Source organism: Natator depressus, chromosome 9, assembly GCF_965152275.1.
Source record: "Natator depressus isolate rNatDep1 chromosome 9, rNatDep2.hap1, whole genome shotgun sequence".
In the NCBI taxonomy this organism is placed as follows: domain Eukaryota; kingdom Metazoa; phylum Chordata; order Testudines; family Cheloniidae; genus Natator; species Natator depressus.
In genome coordinates this window covers 23,977,218-24,002,008 of record NC_134242.1, presented here as the reverse complement: position 1 = coordinate 24,002,008, position 24,791 = coordinate 23,977,218, and the positions used below count along the sequence as shown (strand labels likewise).

General features: G+C 42.2%; 1 protein-coding gene across 1 annotated transcript in view; it reads left to right on the top strand.

Annotated features, from left to right (window-relative positions):
• Window positions 1–24,791, top strand: part of LEKR1 (leucine, glutamate and lysine rich 1) — a 123,399-nt gene that overhangs the window by 20,053 nt on the left and 78,555 nt on the right. Inside the window, exon 4 of the mRNA XM_074963716.1 lies at window positions 24,263–24,382. Within this exon, the coding sequence (XP_074819817.1) occupies window positions 24,263–24,382 (120 nt within the window). The remainder of the gene's footprint in view (window positions 1–24,262; window positions 24,383–24,791) is intronic.

Below are 24,791 nucleotides of genomic sequence, written 5' to 3'. Positions count from 1 at the left end.
TGATTTTACATGTCGTATCTTACTAAGATGCTGATGGAAGATTCAGCACTCGGGAATGTCTTGCAAATTTGCATTTTGTTTACTTAGCTGCATGCCACAAAATGCTGTAGTCCTTATTGCTTTCTTTTTGGAATCCATTTTCTTGATGACCATAATCATGGCTTAAGAGAGAGTCCATTACAATGTTTCATGATGGCCTTATTATATCTATGATATTTTTGTCATGTGTGTTGTCTGCCATGATCCTCATGGAATATAATTAGGTTATCTAGACACCTCTGGCTGGCAAAACATAATAGTGCGTCATATGATACTATAACTAGTTTTTGACTTGGACAAACTTTATATGGAGCTGAGATAATGAGGTGTTTATGGGGATGATGGCATACATGGAAAGTACATTCTGTGGACTAAAAGTAGTGGCCCTGTCTAGCCAGATCTGAAGGGGCAACAGCATGTCGGGGGGAAAAGCTGTCACATAGTAAATGAAAAGCAAACAAAAAAGGTCAGGATACAATAAATCCTGCTGCCCTTGTAAAATGCAGAGCTAGTCTGAAATTTTTCACTTGCATGCTGTTCTGAAGGGTAGGATTTTGGACCTTAGAGTACTGCATATGTTTGTACTTATCTAGTATTTGGAAAAAACTTGTAGTTGAAATTAAATTAAATTCCCCCATAGGAAACAATCATGAAAACAACTTTGCTTGATAAATTTGGCAATGTTTTCTTATTTTGTAGATCGGGGTCTAAAATTTGCAGCCCGCGGGCCATCTGCGGCCTGTGAACCTCTCCAATGTGGCACGCGGGGCTCCAGCAGTTTTGGGGCCGGGTCTCTCCCTTGGCTCCACCTCCCCCCCCAGGTGATTTACAATGGCCTGGGGTCCCGGCAGTGCAGAAGAGCTGAGCAGCGTCTGCTCGCTCCATGTGTCTGCCGGCCCATCCCTGCAGCCCCGGGGCGGGAAGGGGCTGTGCCTCCACATGCTGCCCCCACCCTAAGCACCCCTGCGGCCAATGGGAAGCTGCGGGGTCGGTGCCTGGGGGCAGCAGTGTGCGGAGGCCCACTGCCCCACCTTGGAGCCCCAGGTAAGCGCTGCACCCCCCGACCTCCCTCCCAGAGCCTGCACCCCATCCCCACACACCCCCTCCTGCCCCCTAACTCCCTCCCAGAGCCTGCATCCCAACTCCCTCCTCCTGCACTGCCACCCCCTGCCCCAGCCCAGAGCCTGCACCCAGCACCCAAACTCCATCCCAGAGCCTGTACCCCAGATCCCCTCCCCCACCCAAACTCCCTCCCAGACCCAACCTCTCACCCCTCCTGCCCCCAAACTCCCTCCCAGAGCCTGCACCCAGCACCCAAACTCCCAGAGCCTGCCACCCCAGTCCCCTACCCCAGACTTCCCCAACCCAAACTCCCTCCCAGAGCCTTAGGCAGGTGTGGGGTGGAGGTTTTGGGGGGCGGGTTCTGGGCGGCATGAGTGACATTACTGGCCTGCTGGGAGGATTTGAGGACTGGCAGTGGCCCTTAGATAAATTGAGTTTGAGACCCCTGTTGTAGATGTTGTGTTGAATATCAACATTCTGTGCTTGTTTACGTCCAATAAGGTAAAATTTTGCTTGTTTTGAAATTAGAACCTTAAGTCCCTATACTTTTCTATTCAGTTTTACAAATAATTTTTGGTTTCATTAAATTATTTCCGTTGTATCCCTTTTTATGCTAGCATATTTTAAATGAGAAAAAGTAAGACCAAGAAAAACATGCTTGCTGTTGGCAGCAGGTGTTTGAGATCTTATATTGATACTTTTTGCAGAAGGTATAAAGAGTTTATGAAGCATACTCACCATACTGGGCCCTGAGGATCCTGCATACATCTGTTGTGTTCAGGCAAAATGAATGTCCCACTAGACTTTTACTTGGCCTCTGTAATTTCTCAACCTCCTCTAGTGTCTCTCATAAAAATGAGGCCACCGTTTGGTCCTTAATCTTTACAAAATCATGAACTATGCCAAATCATAGCAATTTGGGTATTATATTCTTCATCTTTATATCAACCTGTGGATTACTAGCCAAAAGGTTTGTTCTACTTAATGCCAGTGCTTGAATTGTACCCTGGGTGTGGAGTTTTGGAGTGGGATGGTTGAAGTTTTCCAGAAGTTCAAGACCAACAGCAGTTTGAAGGCTAAAAGTAAAAGGACAGGTTTCACACTTAGTGTATCTCTCCCTGAGTTTAATGGAAGCAGCTCACAATTCTTTTGGGGAAGACTCTGCCTTCTCCTCTGTGGCTGTGGAGAGCCTTCCTGCAGCAGGATTTAAGATACAGCAAGCTAAGGCCTTTTTACTTCTGAATGAGAGCATCCACACAGGCGTTTAATGTGCTTTCATGTATCCAAATTAAAGTCACACCTTTTAGTTGATTATCTTAACTTTCCTGAGTGTCCCTATGTAGACAAGCCCTGTTAGAGTTTGTCAGAGAATATATCCTGACTACATGCCAGTTCTCTTTAAAAAGATACTGATACCTTATAGAGAGCTTTGGAATATATTATATTGGTTGCTCGTGTAGCACATAATTTTCTGGGTTTGTGTTCTTTATTACAAGGTGATTTATCTGCAGTTAGCTTGCTCTTGTTTGCTTCTGCTTCTTATCCCCCCAGTAGTCCTCTGTTTTTAAATGTCATATTTCAGCATTGAGAAAATGACTGAGTCAGAGGACTGTGCTATTAAGTAGGAGTAAGAGGCAGATGGACTCCTATTTCCTTGCCACAACAATTAAGAATAAAGAACAAGGCATGAGAAATATATTAAAAAAAGCAGAATTGTTTCTAAATGGAATGCCTTGTTGAAAAACATCAGCAGTTCTGTAAGAAACAGAGTCATTGACTGAAGTTTAAAATATGCCTTAGAAAATATACTCAGCTGTTTCTGTCATGCTTTTGAGTCGTATATGGGGAACATGAGAAGAGTTCCACATCTTTTACTAGGATAGAGAGCCTCATTGATTGACAAAACACTATAATCACCACTGTAATATATTTGTTGGTATTGCATTGATGTGTATCACTTGGTACATAAAAAGGAATAATTTCATAAAGTAAATGAGAGTTCTGCAATGTGATACAGATGTTTCATGTGGGTGTTGGAATTTAGGATGTGGGCGCTCCTTAAAGGCTCAATTGTAAAAGACAAATAGATATATTATTTTGCCAAGAGGTGGCACATGGATATAGAATTCAATGAGCACATGTGTTTTGCACAGATCAATTGCCAACAGAACGAAGCAGTGTGGTGCCCCCTTTTCTTTGTAGAGAGAGTGAGCATGTGCTCAGTGCTATAATTTTTCAGGGCCTTTATTCATACAATTTTACTTCATTCTGAAAGCTGAGGCTAAGAGGAGAAGTGCACAATAGTTATATTATATTATATTTGGAGAAAAGGTATATTTGTTTAGAAGAGGTATGGAATTAACTAAGAAATAGTGTATTTGACTCTTTTTAATGAATCAGTAATATGTGCCAATTTAATAGTGCATATTATTTTAATTAATCAGATCATAGCTTTATTAAATACAGTAGTAGCACTGGGGTACTATACCAGCCAGCAGAAAACCAGAAAGTGGTTTCATATAACAGGGGGTTTTTTGTATGGGTTTTTTTAATATTTGCAAAATAATAATCTATGAATTCTTTTACAGGTGATGGTACAGATGGTCTCTGCTTGTCTCTGTTGTTGCTCTCCGAGAGAAATTCAGGCCTTGTGCTGGCCCTCTGCACAAGGCTAATGGGGTTTAAATGGGATTTATGTGATGCCAAGGCCTTGTGTTAGTCCTCTGGGTTGAATTAGGGGCACTTTCATACTTATGAAAATCACAGACAAGAGTTAGATAAGTTCCAGGAAGGGGATAAATTAACACAATGCCCTGGATAGTACTAGGAAGATGATGCCCTCTCTCTCTGACTACTAGATTGACTCTTCAAGTTAGGAAGAGGTTTGCTTAATTGACAAAATTAAACATTCAGTTCTAATGTTAGTAAATGAGCAGAACTGATTCATAGGTCCTGCCCTTCAAAACTGATAACCTCTAGTCCAGAGGTGGGCAAACTACTGCCTGCAGGCCACATCTGGCCTGCGGGACCATCCTGCCCAGCCCTTGAGCTCCCCACTGGGGAGGCTAGCCTCCGGCCCCTTCTCCACTATCTCCCCCCTCCCCCCGGCAGCAACGCCACTGCGCAGGTAGTGCTCTGGGAGGCGGGGCTGCGCGCTTCTGCAGGTCAGCGGCAGCGTGTCTGTCTCCGGCCAGGTGGCACTGCTGCCAGACATGCTGCTCTGAGGGGCACAGTAAGGGGAACGGGGCGAGAGGTCCCAGGGGGCAGTCAGGGAGCAGGGGGTGGTTGGATAGGTGTGGGAGTCCTGGGGGGCCTGTCAGGGGGCAGTTGGATAGGGCAGAGGTTCGGGGCTGGGGGCAGTCAGGGGATGGGGAGTGGGGGGGGTTGGATAGGTGTGGGAGTCCCGGGGGGCCTGTTGGGGGCGGGGGTGTGGGTAGGGGGCAGGGCAGTCAGGGGACAGGGAGCAGGGTGGTTGGATGGGGCGGGGGGGGGTCCCGGAAGGGGGTGGTCAGGGGACAAGGAGCAGGGAGGGTTGGATGGGTGGGGGGCTCTGAGGGAGGCAGTCAGGGGGCAGGAAGTGAAGTGTGAGGGGTCGGATAGGGGGCAGGGGCCAGGCTGTTTGGGGAGGCACAGCCTTCCCTACCGGGCCCTCCATACAGTTTTGCAACCCCAATGTGGCCCTCGGGCCAAAAAGTTTGCCCACCCCTGCTCTCGTCTGTAAGGATTTATTCCTCTGTTCAAAAAAGGCTCTAAAGGGGCTAACCTACTTCTCTCCCAAGCTGATTTCCAGCAGTGTGTTTGTTCATCCAAAAGCAGATGTGTTTAGTAACTTTATCTGGGTCAGACAAAAGGCATTATTTAGAAGAGATGAAAAACAACTGTCAATGGAAAGTGGAAAGAGTCATGTTAATCTGCAGGAGAACAATTTTGCTTCCTTCCTTACTAAAAATATTAATTAAAAATAATATTTTAAACTCTTTTTTTCATAATTTTGACATCTGAGAATGGTCCCACATACTGCAGAACATTAATGGGATTGAGAAATGGTTACCTACCCTCTAGGTGTTTGAGCAAGTAGTGCTCTTTGAATCTATTTAAAGTAATTTTGTGAGGAATGTATATTTTAGTATAAGGTAGAAGGGAATTTTTCCTACTTGAAAAATGTAACCTTAGAAAAGTGCATTCTGTCTATCTATAAAATTGATACAGTGATACCTATCACACTGTGGTGTTGTAAGGCTTGCTTACTTAACGTATGTAAAGTGCTTTGAGACCCTTGGAAGAGGGTCAAGTGAAGTGCAAAGTATTATTCACATTCATGTTCAATTACTATAAATTGTGTGTTTTTTAATCTCAGTCTATGTCCTGTTTTACTGATTGGCTGAAGGGGGCTTGCACAAGCATCTAGCTGATTGCTTTTGGGCCCTGTTGAGGAAATTCTTAGCTTTCATCAAAATGAAAAGTTTCTAGCCATCCTTTCTTGTTAAGATAGCCTTTGAGAAGTAAATGAATTGTTCACTGCAGTTGGCATCAACAAGCAGCTAAGCATTTTCAGCAGGAAGCTGGAGTGGGGAAGACCTAAAAATTCCCTTGACATATACTTAAAAGTGAAACGAGTCAATTAAGTTTAGGATGTATCCTCTCCCAAATTCTTAGACCAGCCTTGTGTATAGAGGTATGAAAATGATGACCAAGATTAGTTATACTGTGTGTATTGAAGCAAGCAGTTTTGAAGATCTAACTAGAAATGCTACAGCTCTCCTTGTTAAAACTTTCATCCAATTCTGAGTTTGTCAAGATTAGGGAAAAAGGCATTTTTAAATCTGAGTTTTAACACCTTTAGCTTGATTTTAAACAGTGTCTGTATTAGTGGTAAGTAGGGTTTTCAACTGAATTAAGCTAGCTCAGTTGAGCTAACTTAATTAGAAAAAAGGCACCATTTTCCTAGTCTACACGAGGACTCTGAGGCTAGGATTGCTCACTCAGGCCATGCTTCAGGTACACATGTAACTGCTGTGACAGATGAGAACTCCCCTTGCACATCTGTAACCAGTACCATTCCGAACAAATGTGGCACATGAGAACTCCCCTCGCACATAGTTCCTGCACCCCCACCTTGCTGACTGCGCCAGCAGTGTCAAAAGTGTGCATGTGGGATTTGGGGGAAAGCTGCTGCACCAAATGGGACTCTTGCAGCCTGCTTCTTTCTTCCTGTCAGTGCATGGTCAGTTCTAGCCTCGCGTTTCAATAAGTGGCACTGGGAAGAAGTCCTTCAACCCTACACTGCCTGTGGGAAACCCTTGCCTCTTCCTGGTCCCCACACCAACTAAAGGAGACCATGCGCAGCCAGAAGACACCCACCCACTATGAGAATCAAAATAGATCCAGAGTATGAAGCTGAAATGTTGCTAGGGAATGGGAGAAGTATCAAAGTCAAGGCTCCCACAAGCCAGTGGCTTATCACGTTAACGCAGTTAGGCACGTCAGTTTCATAGCCAACAGTACACCAGGGAGTGATGTGTCCAGCATCACATCTGACCGTCTTTGAATGCCCTAATCTGATATATCAGGTTCCCATTTTGCAGCTTGGTGAACTGGGGGTGACCTTTCAGTGTGAGATGAAGGGAGACTGAAACCTACAACTTTCAGGATGGAGGTCAAGTGACTTAACCACTCAGCTGCCACATCTTTAAAAAAGTATGGAGAAGTATGGAGTTTATTAATTTGGGAGGGGGAAGAGTATTCACACAGGAAATCTCCTATGTATCACCAACTGAGATTCTTTTTTTCAAATCATTCAGTGGCCTGCTTAATGTTTGGTTCAGAACATTAGAACTATCATTCTGGATTAAACCAATGGCCCATCTCGCCCAGTATCCTGTCTCTGACAGTGGCCAGACCAAAGCTTCAGGAGGAACTATATAGAAAAGGGCAGTTGGAGTGATCCATCCCTGTTTTCCCCTCCCTTCTGGCAATCAGAGTTTGAGGTCACCGTGAGCATGGGGTTACATCCCTGACCATCTTGGCTAATAATAATTGACGGACCTATCTTTCATGAATACACCTAGTTCTTTTTTGAACCAATTATACTTTTGGCCATCACAACATCCCACATCCCACATTCACAGATTAATTGTGCATTGTATTAAAAAGTAGAAAAAAGGGAATTTTTAGGTCCTCCCCACTCCCCATCCATCCTAAACTTCCTCTTGTTTGTATTAAATGGGCGGCCTATTAATTTCATAGAGTGACCTCTAGTCTTTGTATTGTGGGAAAGGATAAATAACACTTTTCTGTTCACTTTTTCCACGCCATTCATGATTTTATAGACCTCTATATAACCTCCTTAATCATCTCTTTTCTAAGATGAGCAGCCCTAATCTTTGTAGTCTCTTCTCATATGGAAGCCATTCCATACCCTGGATCATCTTTGTTGCCCTTTTCTGAACCTTTTCCAGTTCCACTCTGTTTATTTTTATATATATCTATATCTTTCTGTATGCCCTCTTTATTTCAATTGCTAGTTTTATATTATGCTATCAGTGTCACACAGTTATAGCATGAAAAATAGATAGGTTACCAACAGGAAAGGAGTTACAGCAACATTCCTACAAAATTTTAGGCACTCTCCTATGTTCTTGCTTACATTTCTCTAGAAAATAAAAGCATATTATGTAAATGCATCAAATCATACAGTTGAAAAGATGCTGTTCATTTAGTTCACCTCCTTCAGTGCTCGTTCATTCCTCACAGTATACATTAGTTTTTCCAATCAGTTATTTAAATGATTCAAGTGATGTAACTTCTTGGACTTTTCATTGTCTGTCCCACCTTCTGCTATCACAGGAATTCATTCATGTGCTATATACCCACAAGATCCTAACATATTATCATTGCTTAGCATTCCAGAGGAAGGAAAAAAAAAATCTTTGCTAATATGCTGTGGAGGGCAATCCCCATATTTAAATGATGTATCTAGTGTTATTTTTACCCAGAGATACCAGACTTGCATATAAGAGACAACAAAATACTGCTGTATAAATAAAAAGAAAAGGAGTACTTTCCTTTCCACTGAATGCACCCGATGAAGTGAGCTGTAGCTCATGAAAGCTTATGCTCAAATAAATTTGTTAGTCTCTAAGGTGTCACAAGTACTCCTTTTCTTTTTGCGAATACAGACTAACACGACTGCTACTCTGAAACCTGCTGTATAAATGTTTCTCAAATAGTTCTTGATTGTGTACATTCAGAAACTGATTCAGAAGAGAACTTTTAATGTGTTTAATAGTCTGTTTCATGGTATACTTTGTGAAACTCTGTATGATCCAAATTCAAATTTTTTTTATTTTAATATTCTTGCTACAGTTTCACATTGCCAACTGCGTGTTACAAATTGAGTAATATTTTTGTTTGTTCATACTGCAGGATCAAGTCAAAACTGCATTTTGTAAAAAATATAATTATTATTCTCCAATAGTATAAAGGTCAGATAGTTTGTTACACTGAGTTTTTTTTATTGGTTTTCTGACTGCTCTTTTATCGAAATGATATAATGTGTGTGTGTGTGTGGAGAGAGAGGGGAATTAGACAGAGGAAGGAGCATCTCTGGCCACTTGGAGAAGGGGCCAGATTGATATTTATTAGTGGGTTCAATTTAGTCCTAGCATCTCTCTCTCTCGCTTGCTGAGAATCTTTCTTCCGCTTCCATTCTTGACTTTCCCTTGATGTTAGCCCACCTCTATCATTGTGGGGAAGAAGGGTGGTGGTGGCTCAGAGAAGCAGCTGGGGATGAAACGTCTCAGCATACAGCTCAGAAGTGACTTCATACTGAAAAGCTAGGAAGTAAGGTGAACTGAAGGCATAAAGCTCATTCATTGCACATTGAGGGAACTGGAAAGGGAGTTGGAGACTTCATTTACACTTCTCATTTACTAGCTCAGTGCTGCAGACCCTGTGAGAATGTTTATTTCTTTAAAAACTTTCTTTCCAATAAAATTTATATAGAGTATAATTTCTTATGTTATTTTAAAAACCATTAATTTGTTACCAAGTTTGCCTGACAATATCTCTTTAAAGCTGCTTTGGGATACTTTTCTTTGATAGTGCTGGCTTAGGTTTCCCCCGTAACGCTTTCTGTGCATATAATTCTCAAGTCTTTTATAATGTTAATTTGTTAATTTTTAAAATAATATAGTGAGCTGGACTCTCCTCTTGTACCCTTCTTACCAGGGTATAACTCCATTGACTTCAGTGGAGTTACTCCTAATTTATACTGTTGTGGGAAGAAAATCAGGCTGATATTTTTCAAATTGAATTTACTGCTGGTGAAAGATGCTTAGACTCTGAAGGCCTTTGTTCCTCTGCAGAACAGGTTGAGAACAGATAGTGGCAATGCAGTTTTCTCTTGACCATTCCACCATTGTATTATAATCCTGTTCTGGAGGTTCATGTCTAGAGGGAAGAAGGTTATTCAGCTTCTGGGCGCACTAAATTTTTTACCTCTGTCAAGTCAAGACTGCAAAGAAGAGTGCCAATTAGTGCCAATTGTGAGTTTATCATCAGTCCACACAGCAATGGAGGGACCACCAACTCATTTCACACAGACCACTGAACAGTTGTCAGAGATATTACCTTCATTTACTGTCAGACTGGGCCAGATATGAACCAGCAACACAGAAGTGAAAGATTTCATATACCAATACATTACCAGTCTCCTAAATCATCTAGCCCAACTACGATGGATGAAGTTAAACAGACCACTGAAAAAGCATAATTTGGAAGTAGTTTGTGAAGAGGTCCATCAGAAATATGCTTCACAGTTTTTGTGTAATGTACAAGATATATATTCTACACCCAATTAATAAATTAAATATTAGCTTCTTCATATAGATGCAGATTAGTCTGCATATGGAATTGAAAGAGACATGTAGAAATGAAAATGATGTAGGGAATGCACAGTCCTGTCTACCAATAACATTAGGAAGGGGCTATTGACCATTAGTACTACTTCAGGACATATCAGTGTGCACTGAAGAGTCCCTTGCAAATACTTCTCTGCTTTTTCATGATATTCTTTTCATTGTCAGCACCAGTTGTCAACGTGTCACATGCAGCTCCCACTCAGTGCAGACTTCCTCCTGTGTTCAGCATGAACATATGTTGGTTGTGAAGAAAAGATGTTCAGTTTCACAGTTTATGTGAAATGTAAGAATGTAGAAGGGAGCACTGTGTTCTCAAGATTCTCTTTTAGTGCCAGGAGTTAATGATCCATTGAGCTCTGTAGGTCTCTGTGGTCCCTCATGCTAACTATGGCTAAATTAACAAGTTTATTTCCCGTCCCCCCCAATACTGGGAGACAGTATGCAACTATTCAGATTGAACCCCAGCAGGAGGTATAATTATACTTTTTATCTATTAAAGTAGGCCTCCTGATAGCCACTATCTCCAATCAGATTGAGGGTTTTTTAATTTTTATTTAAAGTTGGAAGCTTTTTCCTAACAAGATCCATTATTGTACTTTTAATTCAGACAGGTAGTCCTTATAACCATTAAAGCATTAATGCCTAAGTAACTTCAAGAAATATTTATCTTTCAATTAAACATCAAAGTCTAGTCTGCAATGATAATCTCAGGACACAGTAGTCATGGCTCCTCTGTTGAGATCTGTTAGATGGCCACATAGTCATCAATACATAAATTCACCAAATTCTGCATATTGGTCATCCAATCTTAGTTGGTCTGGTCCCTTGGTATAACTAAAGGTATGTCTGTACAATGCCATGCCCAAGATAGTCTACCTTAGCAAGTTGAATCTAGTGTGGATAACAGTAACAGTGAAGAAGTGCAGTGTAGGTTTCAGCACAGGTAGTACAAGCCCAGCAAGGACCCTTTAAATATTAAAACTACAATAGCTTTCTTCAAATCCTCTGTAACTTTGCTAGTGTTCCAAGACTTGAAAATGAAAAATAAAAGTAACGATCCACAGAGCTTCCTTGCCAGTTCTTTTAAAACTCTTGGACGCAAGTTATTTAGATCTCATAATTTATAATAGCTTCTGTTTTAACATCATTCTAAGTTACTGTTGGAGTGGAAAATATTTCATCATCATCATACAATATAAATACATCATCTGTTTTTTGCTCAAATACAGAACGGAATTATTTATTGAAAACTTCTGCTTTATTATTGACAGTTCTACCATGTACATCTAGTAATGGATCAATACCACCATTAGCATTATTTTGTTCCTAATATACTTTAAAAATTCACTGTTTTGTCTTTAACTCTGCTGGTCACAGATTTCTACTAATGTGTGTTTGCTTCCTTATCAATTTTCTACACTTCCTAGCTTCTAATGTATATTAATTGCTATCAACTTGCCCTTTTTTCCATTTGATAGGTTTTGTTTTTAAATTTTATATAGCTGCTTTCACTTCCCATCAAAGCCAAGCTGGTGTTTTAACCAGTGTAGCCTTCTTTCTTGATTATGGGATTGTGGCTTTTTGTGCATCTTATAAAATGTTCTTAAACAATTAACAACTAGTTTTCAATTTTTTCTGTTTAAATTTATTTGTCCAGGTGATTTAGCTCATAATTGTGTTAAACTTTGTGTGAAATTGGCCTCTTTAAAGCACCCAATATATATATTACTGGTTTGAACTTTATTCTCTTTGGATGTAACAAATGTAATCAAATCATAATCACTTGCATCTAAGTAACCACTATTTTTTAGTTTCAGAGATCAGTTCTTTTTTATCTGTCAATATGAACAGGTCTAATATAGAATTCCCCTTATTGGATGCAACACTTCTTGAGTTAGCAAAAAGAAAAGGAGTACTTGTGGCACCTTAGAGACTAACCAATTTATTTGAGCATAAGCTTTCGTGAGCTACAGCTCACTTCATCGGATGCATACAGTGGAAAATGACTCACATGACTATCTGAGTAAAACAAAAGCACAGTCTTAAATTACTCTGTTTAGTTTTCTCTTTTTTAAGAAACTTGTAACAATAGATATTTGTGAAGCTGCTTTTATAGTTAATCTTACATGCTGAGTGTGGTGTAAGAGTGAAAGATTTGTTGCTTGCCATTTGTGTGAATATTTATGATTTACTGAGGATGTAGAATTTTAAAGACCTACTGACATCTCATGGGAAAAAAAGATAAAATGTTATTCAGTCTGTTTCCCGTCCCCCCTCCCTCATGTTTATTAGGACATTAGCAGTAAAAAAGCATCTTTAATTTCTTTATAGTTCATCTATTTTTATTTCTATTGCTTCCTTGAATTGTAATCATAATTAGTTGGTATGGAGATTATTCTGGGTTATGATTTCTTATTTCATAACCAGCAAGATGCAAAATAAGAATGTGTACATTCTTTGAGATACCATGTAAGACCTGATTGTGCCATCCTTATTCAAGCAAAATAGGAAACTTAAGTGGAACTTTTGTGTGATTGAGGGCATGCAGGATAGAGCCTCGGCTCAAAATTGAACAAGACTGGCCAGTAATTGACAGACTCCCTCTTTCTAGTTCTAATAATACCAGCCCAGTGTATGTGCCACCTTAGCATGACTTCACTATGGGTTAATATGGAATATCATTTTTCAGAAGCTTTTAAAGGCAACAAAAAGTAATTAAGTCTAAATGAGAGATACTCGCTAAGGATGGTCCTCTGGGCATTCAGCTAAAACTGATATCTTTATTGAAACATAAAGATGGAATCAATAGCCATACAGAACAGATTATAAATTCAAAGGGCATTTGTTGGAGAAGAACATTTAAAGCTAAACAGAAATAGGATTTTTAAGGGAAAGTTACTTGCTAGTGTTAGCAAGACAAGCTGAATATCCAGTAAAACATTCTTAGGAGGAATCTATGCACCTTTCCAGGGCAGTGAGGGGAGATTTCCACAGTTGCAGGCTATGTTGTAACTGCCTCTGAGTAAATAAACCTTAGTCTCCAGCATAGTTAGTCTAGCTCTTTTCATGAGCAATAAATTTCATTAAAAGATTAATAAAATAAAATATATAAGAGCCCTCCCTATCACTTGGGTACTGAACTACAGTGTGTCAAAGAAGGTAATCTCCTTTTCAATCTGAACTAAATTGATCAGATGCCGATATTACTTTTCTTTTTGAATAGGTTAGTGTTCTCATCCTGCTCTGGTTTCTCCCTATCTTTCCTTTATAAAAATAAGCAAACACTGAATTCTTTCTTGTGCAGAGTGGCTTTCTGCTGAGCTGCATTGGCTGCAACTTGTATATACAGACTCCAACGAGAGACTGCTGAATTGGAATTAATTTGCAAACTGGATACAATTAATTTAGGCTTGAATAAAGACTGGGAGTGGATGTGTCATTACACAAAGTAAAACTATATCCCCAAGTTTATTTCCCCCACCCCACACACACACTGTTCCTCAGACGTTCTTGTCAACTGCTGGAAATGGCCCACCTTGACTATCACTACAATATCCCCCTCCCCCCACTCTCCTGCTGGTAATAGCTCACCTTACGTGATCAGTCTTGTTACAGTGTGTATGGTAACACCCATTGTTTCATGTTCTGTGTATATAAATCTCCCCACTGTATTTTCCACTGCTTGCATCCGATGAAGTGAGCTGTAGCTCACGAAAGCGTATGCTCAAATAAATTTGTTAGTCTCTAATGTGCCACAAGTACTCCTTTTCTTTTTGCGGATACAGACTAACACAGCTACTACTCTGAAACATATCAGGCTTGGAATCACTTCACAGCCACTTCTCAGCTTAAGTGGTAGAAGATTCCGCTTGCCTTAAAGGTGACTTGCAAAGCTTTTTTGAATTTGTTCACTTCTTCAGCTTATGAGACTGATGGGCTATGAAGAGCCATTTCTGATTTATATATTTCTGTCAAAGCCCTTGTTTTTCATGATTTTTTAAATTAAAAAATATTGGCTCTGGCCTCTTCTCACAGAAACACAAGAGTGAGGGGCCCATCCCACTGTGACCTCACTGCTATTTGCATGCCAAGCACTTGCAAAGAGAATTCCCCTTTCTTACACACTCTCTCAGCATATTGCTGCATTCTCTTGGCTACAGGTGTCACATTGCTGCCTCTCACCATAGAGCTGGAGAGAGACAAAACTGAGACTATTTGCAGCTCAGATTATAGTCAGTGATTAACATGTCCTGGGGAATGTTATGTCACACAAAGGGGTGTGTCCAAAATATACAGTTCAGGCCTGGTCTACACCTGAAACTTATACCTAGCTTCGTCACTTGGGCTGTGAAAAATTCACATTCAGAGCAATGTAGTTAAGCTAACCTAAGTCTTGGTATAGACACCATTGGTTGACAGAAGAATTCTTCCATTGACTTACCTATCACCTCTTGAGGGGGTAGATTTATTACAGCAGAGGGTGGATTTCATTTACTGCAACTTTCTGTCACTGTAGCAATTGTAAAAAGAAAAGGAGTACTTGTGGCATCTTAGAGACGAACAAATTTATTTGAGCATAAGCTTTTGTGAGCTACAGCTCACTTCATCGGATGCATTCAGCAATTGTCTACACTACAGAGGAGGAGTCAAAATCAGTAAAATTATTCTTTGAGAGTTTACTTTGGAGTGAGGGAAATGTGGTTGGTTTCTTTATTCAATTAATTGCCTTTGTGATTTTTACTTTTTAAGCACCTGGTTTTGAGTGTGTTGCTCTCCTAAGCAACTTACTATGTCTGCTCATTATTTTGGCCTTTGGTGGACCTTACACAAGTTAACAATGCCATGATTTCATTTTGAATAAATATCATTATACTGTCTGTGGCAACATTAAAAGGTTTGGTTTTAACAGTATTATTAGCAGTGTTCAAATTCTGTGCAGTACTGAGTATATAAGGACTAAAGAATGTAATGCAGAGTACTAATATTTATTCTGCGTTGTTCTTAAAAGTGAGACTGAACATCTTGGAAAAAAATATTTAACAAGTAAGTTGGTTCTGATTTTATAAAAATCAGTCTTTTAGACCTAGCTAGATGCAAAATGAAGCTAAGGATTGTCCCTTGTGATTTCTGGAAGGTTCTGGAGTGCTAAGATGGTGGTTGTTGCCACAGAGGCAGCTATTCCGTCTCGTCCCCAGGATATAGGCATAGGAGCTCATAAAAGGGGAGATATGTTGAACGCTTGTGTTTGACACAGTTCCAGCTTGTTGTCTGGATTTTTTCCTTATTTTCCCCTCTCTACTTTGGTGGTATTTACCTCATTTGTCATTTCTTCCCTTTATCTCTGCCACTTTTGCCCACTCTAATCTGAAATTTTATTCAGGATATTTAGAGAGCACTTCAAGGCTTTACTTTGGGTTTTTCTTATTCTGTTTCAGCTGTGTCTTCATTGCCAAAAAAGGTATTGTTTTTTACAGCAAGATAACTAACTTCTGTTAATTATCTCACAGTAAAATCCTAGCAGCAACAAGGCACAAGCGGTGATGTTTATCACAATGTAGCTAGACAAGGTCAATGCTATATCTCCCACCTGCATATGAGCTCTCTTAAGCCTGGTCTACACTGTACAGTTTTGTCGACAAAGTCAGGTTTGTTTGACACAACGGTGGAGGAGTATGCACACTAATGCTCCTCTCACTGATTTAACTTTCCTGCTAAGCCGACATAAAACCACCGCAACGAGTGGCATAAAGCTTTTTGCGACAAAGTTAGAGCAACTCAGTATCAATGTAGACACTACACTTGCTTATGTCTCCCTAAGTGGCCTCCAGGAGGTGTCTCACAATGCCCATCATGACTGCTCTAGTAAGCAGTTTCTGCTCCGCTGCACTGCAGCCAGGTACACAGGCATGCGCACCTGTCCTTTTAAATTTTTGAAATTTCACTTCCTGTTTGCTCAGCATGGACAGCTCATATTTCATCTTCCCAGCTGACCATGCTGGCTTTCTGCAGTAAATGGGCTCCAGCATGGAGTACACTGAGTTGCTGAATATGTTGGGTTTATGGGGAGAGGAGGATGTGCAGTCGCAGCTCCGATCCAGCTGTAGAAACTTTGACACCTACAAGCAGATTTCTCAACCGTGCCACGAGCAGGGGCACAAAAGCGACACGCAGCAGTGCCATACTAAGATCAAGGAGTTGAGGCAAGAGATGCCAACCATTGCTCTGGTGTGGCACCAAAAACATGCTGCTTCTACAAGGAGCTGCATGCTATCCTCAGCAGAGACCCCACCTCCACCGCCAAGAGCCCCATGAGTACTTCCGGGGGACTGGAGGCAGTGGAGGATGAAGTGGTGGATGAGAAGCATGAGTTGGAGGAGGATGTGGGACAGGCAGCAGGCTCGTCCGGTGGCATGGTGAGCCAGGACCTCTTTTGGACTCCGGAGGAGTCTAGCTAGTCCCAGCAGTCCGGCTCTGGCATGTCTGAAGCAGAAAAGGGGAGTTCTGGTAACTACTCATTTTTCTTTGATAGTGTGCAATTACATGAGGTAGAGGTGTCTTTATTTTGTTACATGGTGCATGTGGGAGAAGGGATGGAAATTAACAATACCAGGTGCTGTTTACATCTGCTTTGTATTCCCCTGTGCAGCTATTCAGTGGGGGCCCTGTGGAAAAGTTTGTTAATGCACACCGAGATGTCCCGGGAATCCTACATAGAGATCTCTAGGAAACTTTCCTGCATATACTCTACAATCCTTAGATGAAGGTTCCTTGGCGGAACTGCTTTATTTCTTCCCCCAATGTAGGCAATTTTGCCGCTCCAATCAGCCATTACTTCTGGAGAAACCAAAATAGCACACAGGCAGGCAGCATACAGACCAGGTCTGAAACTTCACGTGTGCAGGAGATGCTGCCTTGCATCTTCGGTTACCCTCAGTAGTGTGATTTCAGCTTCGATTGCCCCTGCCTGTGGAAAACGGTGCCAGTATTCAGAATAATGTTCCAAGGCACTTGTATTGATCCCACCCAGACTTTTTGTCCCATCTTGCATCCCTCCTCCTCCTCCTCCTCTGGGCCAAACTCACCATGTTTAGAGCTCTAGCCGAGCTATTTGCTTGCCAAGGGAAAGTGAGAAAGAAGTGTATGTAACTTCTATGATTCAAGACTGTGAGTGCACACACAATACTGACTCTGTGTATTGTTTCTTTTGCTTCTGTAGATATACACCTTGAGGGCCAGCTCCTACACACTAGTGGAACCCCTCAGTCTGATAAGGAGGCAAATGAGGAGGAGTAAGGAGGGCATGTTTCAGGAATTGCTGCAATCATCAGATCAGGCCAGTAGCAAGCACAGGGCATGAAGAGAGACAATAAATGAGAACATACACATGGATTGCCAGGAGAGGAGACTGGGTCAGGAGAGGATAATAAAGCTCATGGAGGACCAATCAGAGATGCTAAGGTCCATGATCGTGCTGCAGGTAGAACACATTCATGCTTGACTCCCCCTGCAGTCCATACAGAACTGCCATCCTTGCCCTTCCCAAACTCCCTCCACACTTTCCTTCCATGTTCCCGGCCCATTGTAGTACTCTTGCACTCCACCCCAGGGACACTTTCCATAATGACAGCTGAACTTGCATGCAATGGTGAGATCCTCACTTCAGAGAGAGCTGCTCACTGTCATGTCCCTTGTAAGAAATGTTAATCTGTATATTGCTGTTTAATAAAAATTGAGTTTTACAAAGACAGTGATTCTTTATTTGTGACCTACACAGGGTGATTACCACTGTTTGAATTTCTGTTGCAATCACCATATTTGCAGACTACAATTAATGCTCAGGCAGGAATCATTACAGGGGTCATTCAAGGTGGTGAGTAAACAATGCCAAGCTCAATTCTTTACAAAAAGACACATTACTGAGGCTCATTGTCAAAATGCTGCTTCAAAGCCTCCCTAATTCAAATACCTCGCCACTGAGCCCCTTTAATAACCTTGGTGTCTGGCTGCTCAAAATCAGCCACTAGGTTGATCCACCTCAGTGCTCTACCCCTGGGGAAACTTTCCCTCCTTGGCTTCGCAAATGGTATGCAGAGCACAGCAGGCTGCTCTGACTATGGGACTGTTTTCCTCACTGAGGTCTAATCTGCCAAAAAGGCAGTGCCAGCAACCCTTTAATCTGCCAAACGCTCATTCTATGGTCATTCTGTACCGCTGAGCCTGTTGTTGAAGTGCCCCTTGCTGCTGTCAAGGTTTCCGGTGTATGGCTTCATCAGCCATGGGAGTAAAGGATAGGCTGGGTCTCCCAGGATCACTGTGGGCATTTCCACGTCCCCCTAAACTTCTGGTCTGGAAAGAAAGTCCCTGCATGCAGCTTTCTATACAGTCCAGAGTTCCTGAAGATGCATGTGTCATGCACTTTCCCTGACCCAGCCTGTGTTGATGTCAGTGAAATGACCCCAGTGATCCACCAGCACCTGCAATACCATAGAGAAGTAGCCCTTTCCATTGACGTACTCCATCACAAGGTAATCTGGGGCTAAAATTGGGTTACGTGTGCCAATCTATCGTCCCATTGTAGTTAGGGAATCCCATTGCTACAAAGTCATCTACTATTTCCCATGCATTTCCCAGAGTCACAGTTCTTAGTAGCAGGAGGAGATTAATGGTCCTGCACACTCGTATCACCGCAACCCCGCTGGTGGACTTCTTTCCAGACCAGAAGATTAGAGGGATGTGGAATAGGGGATGTGGAAAAAAGCACCGACTGGCGGGATTGGATTGTGATGTAAGTATGGGATGACAAGCAGTGGCTGCACAACTTTCGTATGCGCAAAGCCACCTTCCTTGAACTGTGTGTGGAGTTCGCCCCCACGCTGAGGCTCAAGGACACCAAAATGAGAGCTGCCCTACTGGTGGAAAAGCAAGTAGTGATCACTGTGTGAAAGCTGGCAACTCCAGTCTGCTGCCAGTTTGTGCTTTTTTCCTGAGACCAATAATGATGGTCCACTGTGTGCAGCTGCTCTCTGAATGCCAACATCAGTCTTGAATTGTTTCTTTCCTTCTGGCTCCCCTCACCAGGTACAGCAACTGCAGACTTGCTGGAGTGACTGCATTAGGGTTTGTCTGCACTGTAGAGTTAATCCAAGTTTCATTCCCACACAAAACCCCTTGAGTGTGGTGGTGCTTTTAATTTGAGCTGGCTGGACCATCGGGAGATATAGGCTACAACTCATGTTAGCACCACTTGTTAACTGCTAATCCAATCACTGTGCAGTGCAGGTATAGTTTTGCAGTGTGGCACTCTTAGGGCTTTTCTACACTGGCAATTTACAGCACTGCAACTTTCTTGATCGGGACTGTGAAAAACACCCCCCTGAGCGCAGCAAGTTTCAGCGCTGTAAAGCGCCAGTGTAGACAGTGCACCAGCAGTGGGATCTACGCCCCCCGTTGAGGTGTTTTTTTAGAGCCCTGGGAGAGCTCTCTCCCAGCGCTGCGCCGCGACCACACAAGCCATGTGAAAGGGCTGCCGGGGCAGCGCTTTAGCATTGTCAGTGTAGACTAGCCCTTACTCAAGCTATGTTAGATTGAGAGGAGTTAACTTGAGTGTAGAATACTCAAGTTAACTGCAGTGAAGACAGAGCTCTAGGGCTTATCTTCACTGCAATAGTTAGGAGGAAGTGAAGAGGCAGTGGAGTGAGAAGAAGGAAAGGAAACAAGAAAGTGTGTGTGTGTGTTTGTCCCAGGAGTCTTGATAATTATATTCTAAGTGTCCTTCCTGCCCCTGGATTGTCATCTCTTGCTTTACAGTCTCTGTCTTAAAATCCTCAAGGTGGGGACTAGTACCATAGTTTCATTATTTGGTTCTAAAGTGCCACTGTGATAGAGAACACTCAGATCCTGAGAGAAGGAAGTGCTTTATATAGCTTAGAAATGACTTTACCAGCTGGTTAAGGAGACCTATTGATGCAATATACTCTAATGGTGTCTCATTATGATCTTTCAACTCCATCTCAAGTTCAGTAGTTCTCTGGTCCAGAAATCAGTTGGCTTCATTTGCTGAAGGAAAAAAAAAACATAAATGCATATTAATCATGGCTGATCTTTAGTTAAGGTGGAAACATTAAAACACAGTTCCAATTCAGAACTTCCAGACTTTCTAACATCTCCTTAAATCTTCTTTAGCAGTACTTGATTGCAGTGTTGGCTCTAATTTTTCCCACAAATGTACGGAATAAATTTTATGTGCTCCAATATGGAGGTGATGTGTCATAGGGAGGGGGCTCAGGGCTGAGACAGAGGGTTGGAGTACAGGAGGGGGTGAGGCTCTGGCTGGCAGTGTGGGCTCTGGGATGGGGCCACTGATGAGGGGTTTGGCGTGCAGGAGGGGGCTGGGGTTGGGGGTTAGGGTGCAGAGGGGCTGAGGTCTCCAGCTGGGGGTGCAGGCTGGGGTGAGGGGTTTAGGGTGCAGGCTGCCCTGGGGCTATGGTTGAGAGAGAGAGAACTCACCCCCCAACTCTCCCCACAGCAGCATCTGGTCTGGCAGGAGAGATGCCTCTCCCTGCTGCTCCTGCGGCTGCTCTGGGGCTGGGGCCACAGGATAAGTGCCTCTCCCCTGGCTGTGGCAGGTCCGGGGCTGGGCTGGGTTGGGGCACCTCTTCCCTATCCTCTGCAGATCCGGCGGGGCTTGGCTGGGGCCAGGGGAGGATCTCCTCTCCCCCCATCCGCAGCAGGTCAAGGGGGGCTGGGCTGGGGCCAGGGCACCTCTCCCCTCATCCGCGGCAGGGCAGGGGGCTGGGGCACCTCTCCCTTCATCCAGGACAGGGGGCTGGGCTGGGCTGGGGCCAGGGGAGGGGTGTCTCTCCTCGGGCTGCGGCAGGTCTGTCTGCAGTCCGGGCTGCAACGGGCTCCGCATCCCTCACAGGTGGCCCGGAGGAATGGCAGCAGAGGTGGGCTCCTTTCCAACTCCTGGCAGGCAGTCGGCGGCTGCTGCCTGCCGGTGATGGAGGAAGGGGCGGAGAGAGGAGCCCTCACCCGGCCAACTGAGAGAAGCAGTGGGGTGGGAGCATAGAGAAGCCCTGGGCCGGTGAGCCCATAGGAGCACGGGGGAGGGTCCGGAGAGGGCCGCAGCGTAAGTGAAGTGGCGCGCTGGGCGGGCCATGGGGCCCCTGCTGAGCACGGGCCTGGTGCCATTATAAACCCGGTACTGGCCGGGCCGGGCCGGGCTGGGGGAGGGGCGCCGCAGCAGGTCCAGGGCTGGGGGAGAAGCATCTCTCCCCGTTGCAGCCCTGAGCGCCTGTGCGGCGCTTAATGGGCTGCTGCGTGGCCACGCAGTTTAGAGGGAATTTAGTTGGAGGGAATAATCTGAAATTTAATCCTTTTGATATCAATACCATTGGTCATCCTCAGTGCCCTCAGAACACACTTATAGAGAAAGAGAGAACATCTGACAAAAACAGTTCTCATAAAATTTTGCTCGTTTTTTAAAGGGGCACTGTTAAGCAACACAGGCTCAAACTCTAGGTTTGGTCTAAAAAATAAATGGGGATGGAAAGGAATTGTTTTACAAAAAATTATGATTAACAGAAATCAATCAAAACAATCAGAGTGGGGTTGCTTAGGTTTTTTCCAGCCTAGCAGGAAACGTTCCCCTGCAGTGCTTGGGTTTCAAACACAACAACATTGTGCTCAGGCATGAGAACCAAAAAGTGCAATTGACTACATAATAATGTGAAATTGACCAATTTGATTTCATTTTCCCTAGCTGAGTGAAATTCAGAAAGTAGGTAAACAGAACAAATGGAGATAAGTACATTGGATTTTATAAATTTTTGGAGTTTCATTTTTGTCATGTTGATAGTAGAGTTACAGATTTTTTAATTTTTTAATTTTAACAGTCTCTATCTAGTAGACTTCTGACAGCTATGCAGTTAAACTTTGTACCAAGCTTTAAATCATGTTGTATCTGTTGTAGACTGGATGATAAAGACATGATTTTGGGTTTAATATCCTTAGTTTTTAATTCAGAATTGCTGTAGCTTTTCAGTAACATTATTTTGGTCAAAAACATATTCGCTGTGACAAAGAAAACCTGTACAAATGAGTTGAATGTGAAATTTCCTTTCAGAGTCTAACTATTCTTTCGGACCTCTATAGCTAAAGAACCATAGTAATCAAAAATGAGACACAACACATTTTAGGGTTGCCAGCCCTCCAGGATTGTTTTGGAGTCTCCAGAAATCAAAGATTAGTCTTTAATTAAAGATTATGTCATATGATGAAACCTTCAAGAACACATCCAACCAAAATTGGCAAACCTAATTTTCATACTATTTTACAAAATATTATTAATATAGAATATTGTTAATTACAAAAGTATTATTCTTATTTGTCATAGCATAATTTAGATCCAAATGCCGCCTTTTGTTTGTAGGGATAGGACAGGATGCGGAAAGGGCAGGAAGAGGGTGAGACTTGAAGCCAAACTTGCTGAAGATGTAGTCTAGAGCTCCATTCTAGAGACAGTTGTTCTCTTTGGTGAACCTCCTGTCTGGTGTGAGGAAAATCTTAATTCTAATATACTTTTTCATGTACAAACATGTTTTAGACTGTATTACCCATATAACTATATAAAGAGTATATCTTCAACTAGCTGAGGTCAGAGCTGATGTTTGGCATTTGAGTGTGATAGTGAGAAATTGGAAGTGTATATTGTAAGTAGTGCTATTGCGGAACTGAAAGTGAATTTGCAGTGGAACTATGGACTTGAGTGTGATATTTGGCTAAAGATATGTGAGCTAATACTGCTGTGGATCTTAATGTTGGCGTAACTAGTTATTTTCTCTTATTTTTAGTGATTATCTTGCTGGGAAATGCACTTGAAAAATCTTAATTATAAATTGAGGATTATTTTACTGGGTATATAGTACTAAGGAAGAAATCTTTACACTGTAGACTTGTGTGAAAGACCTCCTGTCCATTTTCAGGCTGTCTTCTTCCTCAGGGCTCAGATTTCATGGGTTTATTAAACAGAACAGAATATTTCTAAGTAGTCCACTTTTCCATTTAGATTCCAAATCTTGACTATTTATTTATTTATTTGACTGATGATTATGCTGTCACTGCCTTGTAAGATGGACAGATGACATAAATGCTACAAGATATTGGGAGCTTAAAAATAATTTGTAGACAAACATGTTTCTTTACATCAGCTACATCGCTTTTGATTATTCAAAGTACAAGAATTTTAAAAATCCAATTTACTTGTTACTATGGAAGCTATTTATTTAAATAAAAAACAATATATTCCACTTAGGCTTCTTTGTGCTACAGTGTTTGGTTTTGAACACATCAGGGGCATGGTTGTTTGTTTAAAAATAAAATTGGTTATATTGATACTGGACTTTCATTTTTAAAAGATAGAAGCATTTGTATAGGTCAGTGGTTCTCAAACTTTAGCAAGCCGAGGACCCCCATTTTGATTTAAACATTTTTGGGGATCCCCAAATTCCCCACTCAGCTCCAGGTCCCGCACCCACTCCACCCCTTCCCCAAAGCTCCACCCCACCCCACCCCTGCTCCACCCTTGCCGCTCCTCTTCCCCACCTCTTTCTGCCCCCTTCCCCAAGGACGCCCTATCCCCGCTCCTCCTCCTCCCTCCCAGCGCCTCCTGCATGCTGCTGAACAGCTGTTCCCTAGCGTGCAAGAGGCACTGGGATGGAGGTGGAGGAACTGAGCGAGGTGGAGAAGTTGATCAGCGGGGCTCATGGATCCCCTGGAGTACCCTCGCAGACCCCCAGGGGTCCGCAGACCCCAGTTTGAGAAACGCTAGTATAAGTCTTAGGTTTTGTGAAAGATTGTTCCTACAAACTATGATTTTGGGGCTAAATTTGAACTGACTACATCTCTTGCCCACAATGAGCAGGACATATAATTCATCTCCCTAACCATAACAGTAACACAGAAATAATCCATAGTCAACTCAAAGGTGTCTTGCCCCATGCCTTCAAAGTCAGTAGACTTAAGTTCTGGTGAACAGGAAGAGGAAATACGTTCAGCAACTGGAGATGTTCCACTTAAGCATACCATGTCTAGTCCTAAAGAGTGTAATTTCTAGCATTGAAAATTTGACATTTTTTTACAGTGAGAAGTTTTTTCCTCAAAACTAGTGCAAGAAGTAGAATCTGTGGATTTTTAGTTGTGCAAATAGTAACACTATATAACTCTTTTATTTATATATGTAGAATAAATCACTTAACTGTGCAGTTGAAAGATAAACAAAATGAACTACAAAATCTGAATGAGGCCTTGAGATGCTTCCAAGAAGAGAAGGAAGTTGCCCATAAAAAGTTGCAGCTGTTCAGGTAAGAATTCCTAAAAGGCAATGTGTTAGATCTTTCTTCTGTGAAAAAATGTATAGTACAATCAGTTAACAGGACTTGTCAACAGAATTATAGAATGACAAGGAAAATAGGGCAAATGAAAAAAGTTTGGAAACATTTCAATGTTTGTTTTTCAGAACATAGTAAAATAATATTGTGTTAACAAATACAATTTGGTCATTTTCCAATTGTATTGTTGACAATTTTGTCATTAATCTCAATAGAATAAATGATCAACAGAGTTAAAGTTCTTGTGATACAGTAGCACGTGGAATGCAGCTGCAGTACTGTATTTCTTATAGCTGGTTGCAAAGAAAGACTTTTAGCTGGTACACAAATATATATAATCTGAAAACTTTTCCTTTATATTCTAAAGCCATGAAAAAGAATC